At 55.6% G+C, this 17,656-nt stretch overlaps 1 protein-coding gene across 2 annotated transcripts in view; it reads left to right on the top strand.

Moving 5' to 3' along the window:
- SPNS2 (SPNS lysolipid transporter 2, sphingosine-1-phosphate) overlaps nucleotides 1–17,656 on the top strand; it is a 36,203-nt gene that overhangs the window by 18,079 nt on the left and 468 nt on the right. The window contains exons 3-12 of one of the 2 annotated variants that reach the window (XR_010748880.1): nucleotides 6,063–6,199; nucleotides 10,711–10,862; nucleotides 11,097–11,163; nucleotides 12,573–12,715; nucleotides 13,945–14,097; nucleotides 14,203–14,392; nucleotides 14,729–14,794; nucleotides 16,639–16,737; nucleotides 16,816–16,979; nucleotides 17,335–17,495. Coding sequence is in view for 1 of the 2 variants with exons in the window: in XM_066363400.1 (XP_066219497.1) it covers nucleotides 6,063–6,199; nucleotides 10,711–10,862; nucleotides 11,097–11,163; nucleotides 12,573–12,715; nucleotides 13,945–14,097; nucleotides 14,203–14,392; nucleotides 14,729–14,794; nucleotides 16,639–16,737; nucleotides 16,816–16,979; nucleotides 17,449–17,491 (1,214 nt within the window). In the remaining variant the exon portion in view is untranslated. The remainder of the gene's footprint in view (nucleotides 1–6,062; nucleotides 6,200–10,710; nucleotides 10,863–11,096; nucleotides 11,164–12,572; nucleotides 12,716–13,944; nucleotides 14,098–14,202; nucleotides 14,393–14,728; nucleotides 14,795–16,638; nucleotides 16,738–16,815; nucleotides 16,980–17,334; nucleotides 17,496–17,656) is intronic. The other variant, XM_066363400.1, reaches the window with a different exon arrangement.

The raw sequence follows: 17,656 nt of genomic DNA, 5'->3' as shown, positions 1-17,656 counted from the left end.
CCACAGCAGAGGCCAATGCAAAACTGCTCCCTGGGGAAACCTTCATGATTCAGATCCTGCATGGGACGCAGATGACAATCCCCATTGAAGTCAAACTCAGATTCAACACGGACGGAGCACACAGGGAAGCCCACCTTTGTGCGAGGGAGTCAGCTGGCCCAGAAAATGAGAAAACCGACTCCTGAAGAGACTTTAACATTAGGTAGACTTAATTTTCAATGCTCTACAGGAGAGAGTAGAGTTTATAAGACAGGAACAGTACCTTATTTAAAAAAAAGAACAAGAAAGTGTTTAAAAGACCTAGATTTTAAATTCTACTGGTGACAAATGTAAATATTACAATTAAAAAGTGTAATAATTAGGGCTGTGAACAGGTCGATAGACCCAGCTGAAGAGAAAATAAGCAAGTTAGAAGATGGATCTGAGGAAATCAGAATGGCTACAGCTCAAGGGAAAGGGGGAAGGCAGGCTGTGAGACCGCCTGGCTCTGGGGCCTAGCACTGCATCAGCCACTGTCTGAACGTGCGGAGAACGGCGGGAGAGGAGGCGGGTAATAGGCAGGGTCTGACCGGCATCTGGATTTTGTCTTGGGGCAGTGGGGGGCCGGAGAAGGATTCAGAGCAGGGCGGGTCCCTATAGGCTGTGTGCATCAGGATGTTTATTCCGGGCCCAGTGTGGAGTGGATGGCAGAGGAGGCTGCACGGTAGTTCAGGGCTGGGGTTCGTGGGGTCATGAGGAAGTGCCGGAATAGGGGAGTGGGGGTGGCAGGGCGATAGTGGGGACAGAGGAAGAGCCAATTCAGACCGAAACCAGACAGTGCCTCTGCTTCAGGGCTGAGTCTCATTTCGACCTTGCCCCCCTCCCCACTTTGGCCAATCTGTAACATCCTCTGCTTTGTCTCTGAAGGCAAGGCTGGGCACTGCCTGTGACTGCTCCCCCAGGACCTCCCTGAGGCCCGAGGGGCCAACCTGGCTCTTGTATCCAGAGCAGACTGAAAAGGAGGAGTGGTTTCTGCAGGAAGTCTGGGCATGGTGGCTTTCAGGCCCTGACAGATCCAGGCTGTTCTGGGTCCTCCCCATCATCTTGGTTGGCCTGGGCTGCCATCCTCCACATCCTGTGGGCAGGGTGGATACCCTGGCAGAGCCTGACCCCTGCCCACCTCATACCTGCCCAAGTATTCTTTCTGCCCACAGGATATGGAGGATGGCAGATCTTTTCCAAATAACAGGTCAAACAGATCTGGACTTTGTAAAAAGAGTCCTGGTTCAGCCCAGGCCAAGGTGGGGGCTGGATGCAGGCTCCAAGGCTACAGTGTAGGAGCCCCGGGATACCCCAGCTCAGACCTCACCTACTCCTGCTCTGGGACCACCTTCTGGGGTCAGAGTCACATGTACACTGAGGGTGGCTCAGCAGCCTCACGGTGAGGGTCCTGGGGCTGCTCGCCAGGAGCAGAGTCCTCAGTGGGGGCTGTTCTGAGCTCCTAGGTGCTGGTCTCTCTGTGGGCTCACAGGGAAGAAGGCCTTTGGCCAGTACTCTGCGCCCTTGGACTGCCGTAAGAGGTAGACAGTCCTTACAGATGCTATCCAAGCCCTGTCTTCCCCATGACTCTCGTCAGCACTGGGAGGAGGGGGCATGGCCTATCTCATAGAGAAGCAAGTGACGAGTGACGCTCAGCCCAGGTTCTGATGGCCAGCCAAAGGCCCTGACTTCTTCCACCCTGCCATCTGGGCCCTGCCCCACCCCCACCCTGCCCCCTGGCTCCCTGCCGGCCACTCCATTGTCCCAGACCTATGGACTCAGCACATGTGAGCTGAGCGAGGGCTTCCCCACACCCCGGCCACAGGCCACAGGATGTCCTCATGCAGGGAAAGCCACCCCTACTGAGATCTGGGGTGGGGCAGCTAGGCAGCCCAGAAAGCTCTCCTCAAACAAACAAAGACTATAGGGTAGGGGGTAGGTGTGTACAGGGAAGTTTCTAGCCTGCTGGTCTTTATTTTCAGCATTGCTGCCTGCTGACCAGATTGGACTCGGGGCCCCGGTCTGGGACAGGTTCACATGTCCCTGCCTTTGTCAGTGCTGTCCCTTCTGCCAGCAACATTTCCCCCTCTGTTCCTACTGTGATTGTGTATAGTCCCCTCCGCTGGCCTGTGACATTCTTTTCTTTTTTTGATTTTATTTATTCATTTTAGAGAGGAGAGGAGAGAGAGGAAGAGAAGAGAGAAGGGGGGAGGAGCAGGAAGCATCAACTACCATACGTGCCTTAACCAGGCAAGCCCAGGGTTTCGAACCTGCGACCTCAGCATTTCAGGTCGAGGCTTTATCCACTGTGCCACCACAGGTCAGGCCAGCCTGTGACATTCTTGAGGACCTAGAGATGTCCTCTCTCTCGTTTGCCCCAAGCAAGGCAGAGCAGAGGGCTGCAAAGATGGATTGTGTCTTCCATTTCACATCCGAGGCCGCTGAAATGCGGGGAATTTGCCCAAGATTACCCTGTGATCCTCTTGACCCTGGACTCCCTTGTCCCTCAGATGTAAAATGGGACAGACATGGTAAAGCTCAGGGTGGTGCCTGGTGACCTTCAGCAGGCTGCACCTAGAGGTGGGGATATGGTGTGCCTGCTCCAGGAGGAGCCCTCCTCAGTCCAGGGTGCCTCCGCCACCCAGAGGAGCAGGCAGAGTCAGGCTGAGAGCCGAGAGCCGCCTTCCTGCTCGGCCTCGTGCAGGCGGGTGGGGGCGAACGCGGAGGGCCAAGGTCTGGCCAAGGCCCGGCTCACTTTCTTCAGCCCCTCACCCCCCACCCCCCACCCAGTGGGGCCTTTTCCACTGTGCCCTCTTGAGGGGAGAGAATGGAGCATGCTGTGCTTCTCCACTGCCCTCAACTCAACACCAGACCTGGCCTCAGCGTTTAGGGCCCAGCCTCCTCCATGGCCTCGTCTGGCAGGGCTTCCTCCTTAGTTTCCTTATGCTGCAGCAGGACCTGCTTTCTTGCTGTCCCCAACACACCCTGAACTTTCTCTGACCTTGGGAACATCAGCTGCGACCACCCCCCTTCTGGGCTTGGCTGTTTGTAGTGTGATTTAGAGCAAGGACTCTGGAGTCAGACAAATTGGGGTTTAAATTCTGGCCCAGCCACACACTAGTCATGTGATGTCACTCCTTTCAGCCCCTTTGTCCCCTCTGTAAGATAAGATAATCGTGAGAATCAGATGAGATAACCTGTGCTTATGTCCAGGGCACATCCTTGGGCCTTGCCTATAATAAGTATTCCATAAATGGTAATTGAAATTATTATTAACAATAAGCATTGTGCTTCAACCATTATACAGTATTGCTTATAAGAGATGTAATTTATATATATAATATAATATAATATAAATATTATATAATAGTTATAGTACAGCTTGGTAAATTCCTATGCATCCTTCAGTGTCCAGATCTGACGTCACCACCTCCATGAAGCCTACATTATCCTGGCAGGTTCCTTTCTGATTCCCTGGCATTTTAGTCCTTGAAGCTGGGCAGCCCATGGATGGGGTCTGCCAGTCACCAGACAGGGCACAACTCTGATGTCTTTGCTCGCTCCCCACCTAGCACAGATAGACACAGCGGGGAGAGTTCTCCCTCCTCCCCCTAATGTGTGTGTAAGTCCTAACGAGACTGAAATTTCTTTCCTGCCCATATCCTGGTCTGATCTCAGGCAGGTCCTGGGAGGCAGGCCCAGCAGGAAAAATTCTTTTTCTAGATACGGGGAAATAATTTTTGCCTTGATTAATCTAAACAAGGGCCCAGTGTTGACGGAGGCTGACCCACTCTGGGCAGGGTGTGGCATTAAGCGTCTTACAAGAACAACAGGGGAATTGCTATTTTTATTTTCATTTTACAGATGAGGAAGTTCGCATGCTGGAAGTTCGCATGTGAATTGTTAGATTTTCAGGAATTATGTCATTTGGTTGTTAAACAGCCATTATTAAAAACTAAATTATGTAAACTTACAGTTAAATAATGTATATTAAAAACAAAGGTAATAAATACAATTTATCACTCCCCATTTATTTCACTACATTTTACTCTTACCTATGTTCTTAAGGTTATTTACTTCTATTATATCTGTCTGGTAGAAATACTGTATATACAATGTTGTGTGGAACACACATCATGTCAGTAGCTTGAAATCAGCTGGGGTGGGAGTATTTACACAGTGAAAATTGGCAAACACTGCACATCAGGAGAGCCAGTTGTCCAACACTTATCAGCACACTGCTAACTGAGGCACAGAGAGGCTATGACCTGTTCAAGGTCACCCAGCTGAGAAGGAACAGAGCTGAATTAGAATGTCACTGGAGCCCAAATCTGTGCATCTTTATGCTGATTCTGCCCAAGGTCCCAGTCACACATATGTAGTTGGGACTAACTGGTCCCCCCCACACCCATACATACTCACTGTACCCACTAGGATAAGAGAGACAATCACACTCCTCCAGCCCAGCCCTCTCTCCCTAGTTGACCTTCTTCCCTCCTTCCCTCCTCCCCTCCTTCCCTCCTTCCTCCCCTTCCCCTTTCTCTTCTTCCATCCTGCCTCCCTGGGGACTCAGGTCTGTGAGAGAGTAGCCCAGACCATGTGCACATTCAGCCTGGCGGTCAGAGGCCAGTCATGGCCACCTTGTCTGCCCACCCCCAGTGTTTGTCTGGCCATCTGCCCATCAGCTGTGGGGTTGCCTTCCAAGGGGAGTATTGGGGGGCTGCCTTGCCTGTGACCCAGAGCCTACCCTTGCTTGCTGGCCTCTTTATCCCACCTGGGACCTCCAAGGCCCCTCCCATCATAGGCAGTGGCAGCCCCATGGAGTCCTCTGAGACTCTGCCCTTCTCTTGTTCTGGAAGAACAAAACCAGGTCAGCGCACTCCTCTGCTCAGCATCCTCCAGTGTTTTCCTTTCTCACCCTCAGAAGCTACAGCATCACAACAGGCAAGAAGGCCGCACCCCATCTGGCATTTCCCCTTCTGCCCCTCTTGTTCTAGCCACTCTGGCCTCTATGCTGTTCCTCAAATATATTATGCACACTCCTGCCCCAGGGCCTTTGTACTTGCTATTCTTATCCCAATATTTGCATGATTTGTTTTCTCAGCTCCTTCAGGTCTCTGCTGAAATGTCACCTTCTCTGACCCTTCTATTTAAAATTTTAACATCTATTTCACACATTTCCTATCTCTTGCTTCTGCCCTTTATCCTGCTTAGCACTTGTCACCATCTGACTTACTATATTTTTTTATTTAATTGTCTGTTTTGCCTAGTAGAATGAAAGTTCCAAGAGGGCAGGAATTTTTTCTGTTTTGTTGGATGGATGGATGAGTGGACAAATAAACAAATGAACAACAATGTTTCCAAATGTCAGGAAAGCCTTTGCAGCCCACTGGAAATGAGGGTGGCTGTGTCAGGTATGAGACCAGGTCCAGTTCCATCCCACTTTGCTGTGTGACCCGGGGTAGTTTTCTTCCCTCTCTGTCCCAATTCTAATAAGGAAAGCAGTGTGGCAAAGTCTAAGGAACACTGGCTCTGGAGTCAGACAGGCAGGATCAATTCCCCACTGGGCCGTTTACTGCTGGTGGGGCCTTGGGCAAGTCACTTCTCCCTGAGTTTGTCTCCCCACGGCGAGGTGGGGTGGGGTGGGTTGAAAGGATGTATAAGATGCTTTGTGGTGAGCCCTAGTACAGCTCCTGGCATCTAGAAACTGTTCAGTGAGTACAACTTGACTGTTTTCAAAGTACCCAAAGAGCTCGCCTGCAACTGGACAAACTGTGGGCCTGCATTAAAGAGGGTGGCGTTGTGGAATAACCTGAGCCAGGGGCCGTTCCTGCCTCCCTTGGGCCCCGGGCTGACTGAGGTTGCTTCCTCGTTGTTAACTCTTATCACTTACATTTGCTCCCTGTCTGGGGTTGCTTCCTCAGTCCCTGGCCTAGGCTACGCTTTGTTTTGTGGGCTCAGGGCCTCAGTGGGGGTGGAATGGGCAGGTGGGCTCAGCCACAGGGACCCTGCACCACCCCTCAAGATCTCTTCTGCCTGCACAGTGTTCATCTGCAGCTTCATGGTGGCTGCCCCCGTCTTTGGCTACCTGGGCGACCGCTTCAACAGGAAAGTGATCCTCAGCTGCGGCATTTTCTTCTGGTCGGCAGTCACGTTCTCCAGCTCCTTCATCTCCCAGCAGGTGAGGCCTGTCTGGACGTCCTGCTGGCAACCCTGAGCGTCCCCTCTGTGCCTTCAGTGGGTGGCCGGTCTGATGAACCTGTTTTAGTCTAGACTGGGGGGGGGGGGTCCAGCCCTTTTGCTCAAACCCCAGTTAGCATCTTTCAAGTTGAGTAGGGTGAAGGGGGGGTCTTTGGGTACTTTTTATAAACTGGTCCTACAAATAGGGACTTCCCCACACTGGCCTGAACTGAGAGACTTGCAGCCCAGACTGCCTCTGATTTGGGGAGGATGCTAGGAACGAGGGGAACTAGTCTGGCCTAGGAGTCAGGTCCCTTTGGTTCTAGTCCTGGCTCCTCCATCATCTTGCTGTCTGATCATAGGTGAGCCACTACCCATGTCTGGGCCTCCCACAGTTTGCTCTTCATTTGATGACCAGCTAACTACTTGGGTCAAAGTCCTAGGTAGGCAAACATCACTTCAACACAAGAAAGGTATTTCTTACTCAGCTCTCATAGTTCTGGGTTTGAATATCGCAACTCGGTTGCCCACTCAGCTTTGTGATCTGGAGAAATTTACTTAACCCCTCCGTGCCTCAGTTTCTTCATCTTTAATATAGGGAGAATACTTCTCAACTTAAAGATTTATTGTGAGAAATAACTGAGCTAATGAATATTTAGGGCCTGAAACATAGCAGGTATTCAGCAAATAATTATTTCTATTCTTTCTTCCAAAAAGGAGATATGTTGCTTTGAGAGGTAGTGAGTTTCCCATTACTAGGGATGTTCAAGTGTCCTATCACTAGGGATGTTAACCATCACATGATGGTTACTTTAGAGGAAGATTAGGGAGAATTCCAGCATCTGTCCTCAAGGAGTTTTCAGCCTTTGGGACAAAGGAGAAGACCCTGGCCCAGTCCTTGGAAGCACCCAGGCTAGAGATGGGAAGATGTGACAGGAGGTCCCATGTTTAGAGGCTTCAAGATGTGCAGAGTACTGAGAGTACTCAGTGTAGAGAGAGCAGTCTTTTAAAACCCATGGGTCAGGGAAGGCTTCCTGGCGGAGGTGGGGTTTGGGCAGGCAGCACAGGGAGATTAGGCTTTTTGGTGAAGATAGTATGGGCAGAGGGAGCAAACTCATGGGAGTCGAAGTAGTTGAGTGTATTAAGAAATTGAAGAGGAGAGTTTTGGCTAGAAAGGAAGGCAGGGACCAAGTCATGGAGAGCCTCAAATGCCAGGTGGGAGGTTCTGGGGTCCTCCCGAGGACAGTGCAGGACCCTGGAAGAGTGTGAAGAAGGGCAATGGTGAATCAGATTTATATTGATTGAGAGGAAGTTGGAGGTGAGGGTGGAGAGAATCAGGTTTGGGGTTACAACTGTGTTTCCTGGGGCAGCTCCAGAGGACAATCAGGCTCAGGTAAGCTCCAAGCCCAGAGTGTCAGGTAGAGCTTGACATGCACAGTAAAACGTGGGGCCTGGACCAGAGCCTCTAGCGCCCCTCTGGGCCTTGTTCTGACCCCGGCCAGGCCCCTGGTCTTCTGATCTCTGATGCTACTTGTGGTATTCACCAGTGAGTCCAGGGCCAGGATGCCAGTGCTGGGCCCCACTCCAGGTGTGTAGAAGGAAGGGAGGGTTAGGGAGAGAAGATGAGCAGAGGCAGAGAGGAAAACAGATAGATCACTCCAATTAAATCTATATATATATATTTTAATTTAGTGAGACAGGGAAGCAGAGACAGGCTGCTATATGCACCTGGGCCGAGATCCTCTGGCAAGCCCCCTACCAGGCAATGCTCTGCCCATCTGGGCCACTGTTCTGTTGCTCAGCACCCGAGCTATTATAGCTCCTGAGGCAAGGCCATAGAGCCATCATCAGCGCCCAGAGCTGACTTTGCTCAAACCATTCAAGCCATGGTTGTGGGAAGAGGAGAGGGAGGAGGGGTGGAGAAACAGATGGTCACTTCTCCTGTGTGCTCTGACCAGGAATTGAACCCGGGACTTCCACATGCTGGGCTGATGCTCTACTACTGAGCCAACAGGCCAGGGTCCCAATTAATCTATAAATTCAGTGCAGAAACAATCCATGTCTCACAAGAGTTTTGGGTGGACCTTGGCAATGTGGTTCTGAAGTTAATTTAGCAGAGAAAATGCCCAGGAACAGCCAAGAACATTGTGAAAAATAACCGGGAAAAGGGACTTGCCCCATCAGTTACTACACTATACTTGTTCTGACTAGAACAGCAGAGGGAAAGACTAAGAATCAATGAAACGCAGTCCTCCTTTCTATGGGAACTGAGTGTGGGATGAAAGTTGCATCTTAAATGGTTTTGGGAGAATTGTCCATCTGGATGAAAAATAAAGTTTAGTCTGTATTTCAAACCACGTGTCAAAATAAATTCCAGATAGGTTAAGGTAAAGTAAAAAGCAAACTGTAAAAATCTAGAATTATAAATCAACAAGGAAAAGGCAAATAACTCAGGAAAATGGGTAAAGAATAGCGACAGGCAATTAATTCCAGGAGAAGATACCTACTGGGCAATAAAAGTAGGAAGAGACAGTACTTTCTCTTGAGAAATCAGGGAGATGCAAATTAAAACAACAATGAGATACCATTTCACACCCATCAGATTGGCAACAATTAAAAAGGCTGGCGATACCAAGTGTTATTAAAGTTGCTGGTGGGAGTGTAAATTGATAGAGACTCTGGAGAGAGTAAAACGGCAGGATTTTGTAAAATTCTAGCTGTGTACATCCCACGGCCCAGCCTTCTACTTGGAGGTATGTGCCTGAGACAGAAACTCCAACTTGTGGACACAGGTGCATGCAAGGGTGTTTGCTGCAGTCTTAAAATGGAGAAAAAAGGGAAACAGCCTAAAGGAACATAAGTGAGGGGAGCCCAGATGAAATGGGGTGTCTTCATCCTATGAGACTTGTGATTGTAAAAGAATGAATTAGATCCATATTAAAAGATAAGAATGAGGGGGAAAGGTGCCTGACCAGGCGGTGGCGCAGTGGATAGAGCATCGGACTAGGATGCGGAGGACCCAGGTTCGAGACCTCGAGGTCGCCAGCTTGAGCGCGGGCTCATCTGGTTTGAGCAAAAGCTCACCAGCTTGAGCCCAAGGTCGCTGGCTCGAGCAAGGGGTCACTCACTCTGCTGTAGCTCCCCGGCCAAGGCACATATGAGGAATCAATCAATGAACAATTAAGGAGTCACAACAAAGAATTGATGTTTCTCATCTCTCTCCCTTCCTGTCTGTCTGTCCCTATCTGTCTCTCTCTCTGACTCTCTCTGTCTTTGCCAAAAAAAAAAAAAAAAAAAAAGAATGAGGGGAAAAGCAGACTATGAAACAAGATGGATGGAATGGCTCCTTCTCTCTCTAAAGTAGACATAAATATTAGATAATATTTTTGCATTTGGGGATGGAGTAGGCCTTTCTGAACAAGATGTGAAGCCTAGAAACCTTAAGGGAAAATGAACAGGTTGGACATCCTTAAATTAAACAACACAAAGTAAAGTTTATGTACGGTAGAACTCCCCATATACAAAGCGGAAAGAAAGATGACGGAAAATATTTGGGACATATGTAATAAAGGATCAATACCCATCATATATAAAAAGCTAATAGAAATCAAGGCAAGAAAGACAGTCCAACAGAAAAATAGGGAAAGGCTATAGGCAGATGATCCCCAGGATAAGAAGCAGAGGTGAGGAACGAGGGAAAGACTCAGAGATGGAGAGAGAGAGTGTGGTATAGAAATAAGAGACCAGGGCAGGACCAGTGACAAGAGCAAGGGCCAGAAAAGAGCTGGGCAGATGGAGAGAGGGAAGCAGGGAGCCCAAAGGAGGGCTGGATGTGGGCGATGCTGGCCGGATGGGTGGTCAGGGTGGGGCCGGGGAAAGATGACCAGGCTGGGTTCTCAGGCCCTGGGCAGCTGAGGGACAGAGAGGACGGGTCCACATCAAAGGGGCAGTACCATTGGCATCTGGCACAGCCTCACCCTTCCCAGTTCAGTGGGGCTTTGCTCTTTGATGTGTGTATGGGGGAGGGGTACTGAGCCCACTGGGCTGCCCTGCCTACTCCCCGCTCACACTTGATCCTCAGTGCTGCCAGGGTCAGCCCAGCTGCCCTGCCTCCGGGTGGGACTCAGGGTGGGGGTGCCTCAAGGCTCCCAAGGTGGGGCCAGAACTCAGTGAGGAAGTTTCCCAATTGGTGTGTGTGTGTGAAGACACAGGCTTATATCCTCCATGCTTATGAGGACAGAGGGGGCCTGGCTGGGCTATACCTACAACTCTCAACTTGGGAAAGTCAAGTCCCATCCCCACAGTGGGAAAACCAGGCCCAGTCAGACCCACTACATGGAGGGGAAACTGAGGACCAGGGTGGCCTGGGGGGTGTAGTTGCTGACATAGGAGTTGGGCTCCATCCTCTTCCTTCGCTCGTGGACCCTGCAGGGGGTGGAGCAAAGTGGGGACCAAAGATGAGCAGGCAGAGGAGTAAGACAGACCCCCAGCATTCTCCACCCCTCCCCACAGCACTTCTGGCTGCTGGTCCTGTCCCGGGGGCTGGTGGGCATCGGGGAGGCCAGCTACTCCACCATCGCACCCACCATCATTGGCGACCTCTTCACCAAGAACACTCGCACGCTCATGCTGTCTGTCTTCTACTTTGCCATCCCACTGGGCAGGTGAGGATCTGGGCAAGGTCCCCTCCAACTTCTGACCATTCCCCTCCCTGAGGTTCGGCCTTCTGTGGCCTAAACATGTGGGTGGTCAGCCTTGGGGAAATGCTGGACCTGCTCCCTGGCCGGCTGGCTGGGTGGTTGGGGCAGGTAGGCAGGTGTTCTGCCTCTTAGATAGTGAGTCTCCCCTGTCCCCTTACCCCAGCCTGTCCTTGCTGACTGTGCCTGTCTTCTCTGCAGTGGCCTGGGCTACATCACTGGCTCCAGCGTGAAGCAGGCAGCTGGAGACTGGCACTGGGCCTTGCGGGTAAGGGCACCCCCAGACCAGCTGCGTCCACGATCACTTAGAGATTCAGGGACAGAAGCTGGGCTAGGAGGCAAGCCTTGGCCTCCAAGCTTCACCGTGTGGCCTGCAGTTTCCCAGCTTAGACCACAGTGTGGTGCCTGGGAGCCCAGGTGTGAGCAGAGCCCAGCTCAGTCCCACCACCATCAGGGTTCCCCAGGCTGAGAGGATGAACTCTCCCACCATGTCAGGAAATTCCAGATCCACGATGGCGCTTCCTGCTTCAAGCCCTGGCTCCGTGCTAGAGTGAGGCGGAGACAAGACCTCTGTGTGGGGGTCTGCAGCTACTTCCTGTCCCAGGGGAGGATTCAGGGCAAGTCCGCCGAGGCCCCAGGACAGTGCAATCAGAGGAAACAGAGATCCCCAGTCTCGCAGAGGAGAGGAAGCTTAAGACAAAGTGTTTTTTCCTCAAAAGCAGGAAGGAAGCAGCCTCTGTGGAATTTCTTAATGGGGTGGGTGGGAGTGATTAGAGAGGAACACCCCAGCCTATGGGCTCCAGGCCTGGGGGTTGGGGTGGGAACAGATTTCCCTGTTATCAGCTGGTGGAAGAGCTGACATCTTGGAATCCAGGCTGCCAAGATGTCCCCTTCATCTGGACAGAGGGCTGGGGCCTGGAGATCCTGTTCTTGACCTTGGAACTGACAAAAAGAAGACCCACAGGGGGCCCTGAGTCTTTGTTCTCCTGAGGCCCACAAGGTCCCCTCTCAAATGATAACCTACCTGATCTATTTGCTGGAGGCTTTATGCCCAGCCAGTCTCGTCCCAGTGCCCCCAGGGTAAGGATCAGGCCTGGAAAATTTCCCCAGACCCAGGGGTTTGGGCAGGGCTGGTATCTGGCTTCTTGTACACAGCAACTCTCTGACCTCCCCCATTCATCATTCCATATGTCTGTCCAATATCTACCTGCCTTCCTTTCTTCCCATCCATCCATCCATCCAACCATCATCCATCCATCCATCCATCCATCCATCCATCCATCCATCATCCATCCATCCATCCATCCATCATCCATCCATCCATCCATCATCCATCCATCCAACTTTCCATCTGTCTGTTCATCTCTCTGTCCATCTATGCAGCTGTCTGTCTTCCCTCCTCCACCCATCTGGCTGCCCATCCCTCCCTTCTTCCTTCAGTCCTCCATCCATCCTGCCCCTGCCCTGGACAGTGCAGTTTGAGCCCCCAAGCTCTTTTTGCTGACCACTTTCCCAGTGGCTTTGCTCAGCAGTCCAATCAGGAAGGCTGGGCAGATACAGCCCAGAGGAGGGACCCAGAGCCCAGAGAATGTGTGACTTGCCTGCGCTCCCCCTCCTAGTGTAGCAGAGACAAAGTCGACTTGGCCCTGGTGTCCTAATTTGGTGTCCCCAAATTAGGTGTCCCCCATCGTGGGCATGATCACAGGAACGCTCATCCTCGTCCTGGTCCCGGCTACTAAGAGGGGTCATGCTGACCAGCTCGGAGAGCAGCTCAAGGCACGGACCTCGTGGCTCCGAGACATGAAGGCTCTGATCCGCAAGTGAGCACTGCTGGGAGGGTCTGGTGGGAAGGAGGGGTGCCAAGACGAGAGGACACTCTTTCCAGGGTGGCCCACCCAGCACCCTCAGCCAGACTCTCTGCTGTCTCCACTGTCAACAGTGCTGGGAGTGACATCTTGGCCACTAGTGTTTATTATTCTACAGCCATAGTGCTCATACCCAGAACCCGTGAGGGAAGACATTCGAGGCCTCTGACCCTGGGGAAGGAGTGGGAGAGGAAAGGCTGCCCCGGGCCAGAGGCAGGGGCCCCGGCCCCGCTCAGTGTCCCAGAGGCAGGGGTCAGAGGCAGGGGTCCGGGCCCCACTCAGGGTCCCAGAGGCAGGGGTCCCAGCCCCACTCAGTGTCCCAGAGGGAGGGGCCCCGGCCCCACTCAGGGCCCCAGAGGCAGGGGTCAGAGGCAGGGGTCCGGGCCCCACTCAGGGTCCCAGAGGCAGGGGTCCCGGCCCCACTCAGGGCCCCAGAGGCGGGGGTCCCGGCCCCGCTCAGTGTCCCAGAGGCGGGGGTCCCGGCCCCGCTCAGGGCCCCAGAGGCGGGGGTCCCGGCCCCGCTCAGTGCCCCAGAGGCGGGGGCCCCGGCCCCGCTCAGTGTCCCAGAGGCGGGGGCCCCGGCCCCGCTCAGGGCCCCAGAGGCGGGGGCCCCGGCCCCGCTCAGGGCCCCAGAGGCGGGGGTCCCGGCCCCGCTCAGGGCCCCAGAGGCGGGGGCCCCGGCCCCGCTCAGGGCCCCAGAGGCGGGGGTCCCGGCCCCGCTCAGGGCCCCAGAGGCGGGGGCCCCGGCCCCGCTCAGTGTCCCAGAGGCGGGGGCCCCGGCCCCGCTCAGGGCCCCAGAGGCGGGGGCCCCGGCCCCGCTCAGGGCCCCAGAGGCAGGGGTCAGAGGCAGGTGTCCGGGCCCCGCTCAGGGCCCCAGAGGCAGGGGTCCCGGCCCCGCTCAGGGCCCCAGAGGCAGGGGTCCCGGCCCCGCTCAGTGTCCCAGAGGCAGGGGTCAGAGGCAGGGGTCCGGGCCCCACTCAGGGTCCCAGAGGCAGGGGTCCCGGCCCCACTCAGTGTCCCAGAGGCAGGGGTCAGAGGCAGGGGTCCCGGCCCCGCTCAGGGCCCCAGAGGCAGGGGTCCTGGCCCCACTCAGGGCCCCAGAGGCAGGGGTCCCGGCCCCGCTCAGGGCCCCAGAGGCGGGGGTCCCGGCCCCACTCAGGGTGGCTGCTCTGGCCTCTCCCCAGCCGCAGCTACGTCTTTTCCTCCCTGGCCACGTCGGCGGTGTCCTTCGCCACAGGGGCCCTGGGCATGTGGATCCCGCTCTACCTGCACCGTGCCCAGGTCGTGCAGAAGACAGCAGAGGCATGCAGCAGTCCGCCCTGTGGGACGAAGGACAGGTGGGGTTGGCCCGAGTGGGGGTGCTGGGCGGCAGGGGGGCCAGCCCTCGGCCCCAGCGTTGGTCTTCCTCTTAACCCGTACCCCACTGTTCTCTATCCCCACAGCCTCATCTTTGGGGCCATCACCTGCTTTACAGGCTTCCTGGGTGTGGTCACGGGGGCGGGAGCCACACGCTGGTGCCGCCTGCGGACCCAGCGGGCTGACCCGCTGGTGTGTGCTGTGGGCATGCTGGGCTCTGCCATCTTCATCTGCCTCATCTTCGTGGCCGCCAAGAGCAGCATCGTGGGGGCCTATGTGAGTGTGTGTGGGGGGGTAAGGGTGGTGGGGGAAGCTGGCTTGGAAGGAGATACAGTCTTAAGGGGCCTTCCCTCCCCAGGGGGAGGCTCCTATCTGCCTGCCCTGCTCTGTCCAGACCCTGTCCAGGGCTCTGGTGTCCTTCAGGGCTGTGGGCATGGTTTGATAAGCCACAACACTTCCTCCTGAGCCTGCCGGCTAGTATATTCAGGCCCCAGGGAGGGGTGGGAGGGTTTGGGGTGCCCTGCCAGCAGCCAGGGTGCAGAGAGCAACCTGAGGCCGCTGGGGTGGGGGGTGGAGTGCCTCCTGACGGTTGTTCTGGTCTCTCCTGGGCAGATCTGCATCTTTGTCGGGGAAACACTGCTGTTCTCTAACTGGGCCATCACCGCAGACATCCTCATGGTGAGGCAGGCTGAGGTTGCCTCTGCTGACCAGGCCTCTTGACCTCTCGGGGCAGCTGGGGAGGGCGAAAGAAGGGGAGGAAGAGCAGGCAGGCCTTGGTGGCGGGGTGGGGGAAGCAGGCTGGTAAGGTGAGTCTGGAGGCGGGGAGAGGAGCAGAGGTTGGGGTCTGCATGGTACGGGCAGAAATCAGAGGGCTGAGCAGGCAGGATGGATGTGGAGACTGCTTAGGGAGGGGATGTCTGGAGACTCAGGTTTGTGGCCAGAAGGCTGGCAGTGCCAGGCTGGCACAGAGGGGGTGCTGCCTGCCAGCACTCCACCCCCAGGGTCTGAGCTCCCATCAATCCAGCTCAGCCTGGGTCCCAGGCACGCCTGCCTGAGTGCCTGCGGCTGTGGCCAGGAGGACAGAGGCCGTCTTCACAGGGCCAACAATGGGCTCCTGACCAGCCGGCCGGGGACAAAGGGCTGTCTGAGCATGGCAGGGGTTTGTGTCCCTGGGCGGGGCTGGGTGCAGCCTGGGCGGAACAGGGAGCAGGCTGTGGAATTGGTAACTTGCAGTAGTCTGAAGGGTGGTGAGCGTGAGGGTGGGGGATGGTGACACCTGGCTCTGTCCTCTGGAGTCCTCCAGGTCAGTGTCAAGAGAGGACTGGGAGAAGGAAATGTAGGGGACCAGTGGGGGGTGGGGAGAGTATCTGGGAGCTGCTGGGACAGGCCCTGGGGGCAGGAGGCTGAAGGGCTCCTCATGGGCCAACCCTCAGGGCACTCAGGGTTTGGTGCCACAGTATGGGACAGCCCAGATCAGAATCTGCCAGGCACTGGGGCCCCTGCCAGCTCCTCTCCTCCAGGAAGGCTGCCTGCCCTACCGGAGCTTCCCTGCATATCCGTTTCACCGGGGCTGTCTCTCCGCCTCAGGGTGGAGTCAGGCGGGGTGGCAAGGGTGGCTTGGGGGCTCCCTGCACACATCTGCAGTGAAGGGAGAAGTCTAAATCAAGTGCCCTTGGTGCTGGGCAGAACCCCCATCCCTGCCTTTGCCCCCAGGGGCAGCCCCAGCTACTGACAGGGTTTGGGTCCCTGGGAAATTGTGTCCCATTTTATTAAGTGTCACAGCCATGTGACTATTACTGGAAATGGGGCCACACAATCCCATCAGATACAGGTCTCCTCCCTACCCTGTCGTGGGGTGCCCAGTGGGCTCCAGCTGCTCTCACTGACTGTCCAAAGGCTGACTAGTTGAGGCCACTAGAGCTTGGGGGCAGGGGCCGGTCGGGGCACCCACTGGGCTGGCTGCTGCCAGCTCCCCTGCTCCTCTCCCGACCTTGGCCCACCCGGCTTTGGCGCTGTGACCCCTGTGGCTAGGGCCTGCTTGGGCCGATAAGATTTCCAGGGGCCCAGTGGCTCCTGGCATTTGGTACTGGGGATGCCCATGGTAAAAGTGGAGGCTCTTCCAGGCAGGGTCCTGCTCCCCCTCCCTTGCAGACCAATGTTGGCTTTGCCAGGTCCTCACCGAAGGGGAGCCGAGATAGGTCCTCAGCTGGTGGGAGGTGAGGGCAGGAGGCTGCTTGACACAGGTGTAAGCTGTGTCCCTCTGGGCCTCAGTTTTCCAGGACCCCTGCAGTGGGCTCTCCACCAAGAGCCCAGGACAGAATCTAAGGCAGTTGGAGATGGGCAGAGGGCCCTGCTGGAGGTGGGGGGCGGGGGGAGGGCCCAGGGCAGTGAGTGAGGGGTTAAGACACCAGAGAGGAAGGGGTCTGATGGCACAAGGGCTTCAGAAGTGTCCCGACCCCAGGGATGAGGCCAGGTGGGTGGGCCTGTCCCCTCTGGCCCCTGACCTGCCACCTCTTCCACAGTATGTGGTCATCCCCACGAGACGGGCCACCGCTGTGGCCCTGCAGAGCTTCACCTCTCACCTGCTGGGGGATGCTGGCAGCCCCTACCTCATCGGCTTTGTGAGTGCCGGGCGGGAGAGCCATGGCGGGTGGCGGGCTGCAGGTGGGCCTGGCCTGACACCCACCCCGCCCTCGCAGATCTCCGACCTGATCCGCCAGAGCACCAAGGACTCCCCGCTCTGGGAGTTCTTGAGTCTGGGCTATGCCCTCATGCTCTGCCCCTTCGTCGTGGTCCTGGGTGGCATGTTCTTCCTGGCCACTGCCCTCTTCTTCCTCAGTGACCGTGCCAAGGCTGAGCAGCAGTGAGTTGGGGGTGGGGTGGACCTGTTACCTCCATTGCCACAACCCTGCCTGGGGTAGTAGGAGGGGGATGTGGGTGGGTCACCTGGCCCTCAGGGTGCTGGCCCGGCTCCCAAGTCTTCCTGCAGCTCACAAGCCTCTGTCCCAAACCAGATGAGCTTGGGAGCTGTGGGAGTCCATGGGGAACCGGGCTGTTCCTGGTGGTTCTAGACCTGGGTTTTTCTCTGGAGTTAATGGTTTTCAGAGCTGGGACACCTTTTTCCTTCTCCTCTCATTTTCTGACTTCTCTCTTCTTTACTCTTCTCTCTTTCCTCTCCCCACCCCTGGGCTCTCCCACCTCCTCCTGGGGCTGACGAGGTCCCTGCCCAGCACGTCCGGTCAACCGGCCCCCGTGATTCGATGTGCCAGAGCAGTGCCCGGGCTCGGCCCCCGCTGACCCGCCGCCTTGACCCCTGCCCGTCTCTCCCCCAGGGTGAACGAGCTGGTGATCCCACCCACATCCGTGAAGGTCTGAGGCGGTGAGTACAGCCTGAAGGGGGGAGGGGGTGTTTGAGGGTGGGCTGCTTGTGTGAGGGGAAGGCAGGGGTAGGGGAGGAGCACTCAGGGCAGCACTTCCTCCTGAAATGTTGCCCAAATTGACTAGAAGACCCGTGGGAGGGGTGCAGGCTCCCTCTTCCAG

This window comes from Saccopteryx leptura, chromosome 2 (assembly GCF_036850995.1).
Source record: "Saccopteryx leptura isolate mSacLep1 chromosome 2, mSacLep1_pri_phased_curated, whole genome shotgun sequence".
NCBI classification, from domain to species: domain Eukaryota; kingdom Metazoa; phylum Chordata; class Mammalia; order Chiroptera; family Emballonuridae; genus Saccopteryx; species Saccopteryx leptura.
Note: the sequence above shows the minus strand (reverse complement) of the source record. Positions and strands in the feature narration are given on the sequence as shown.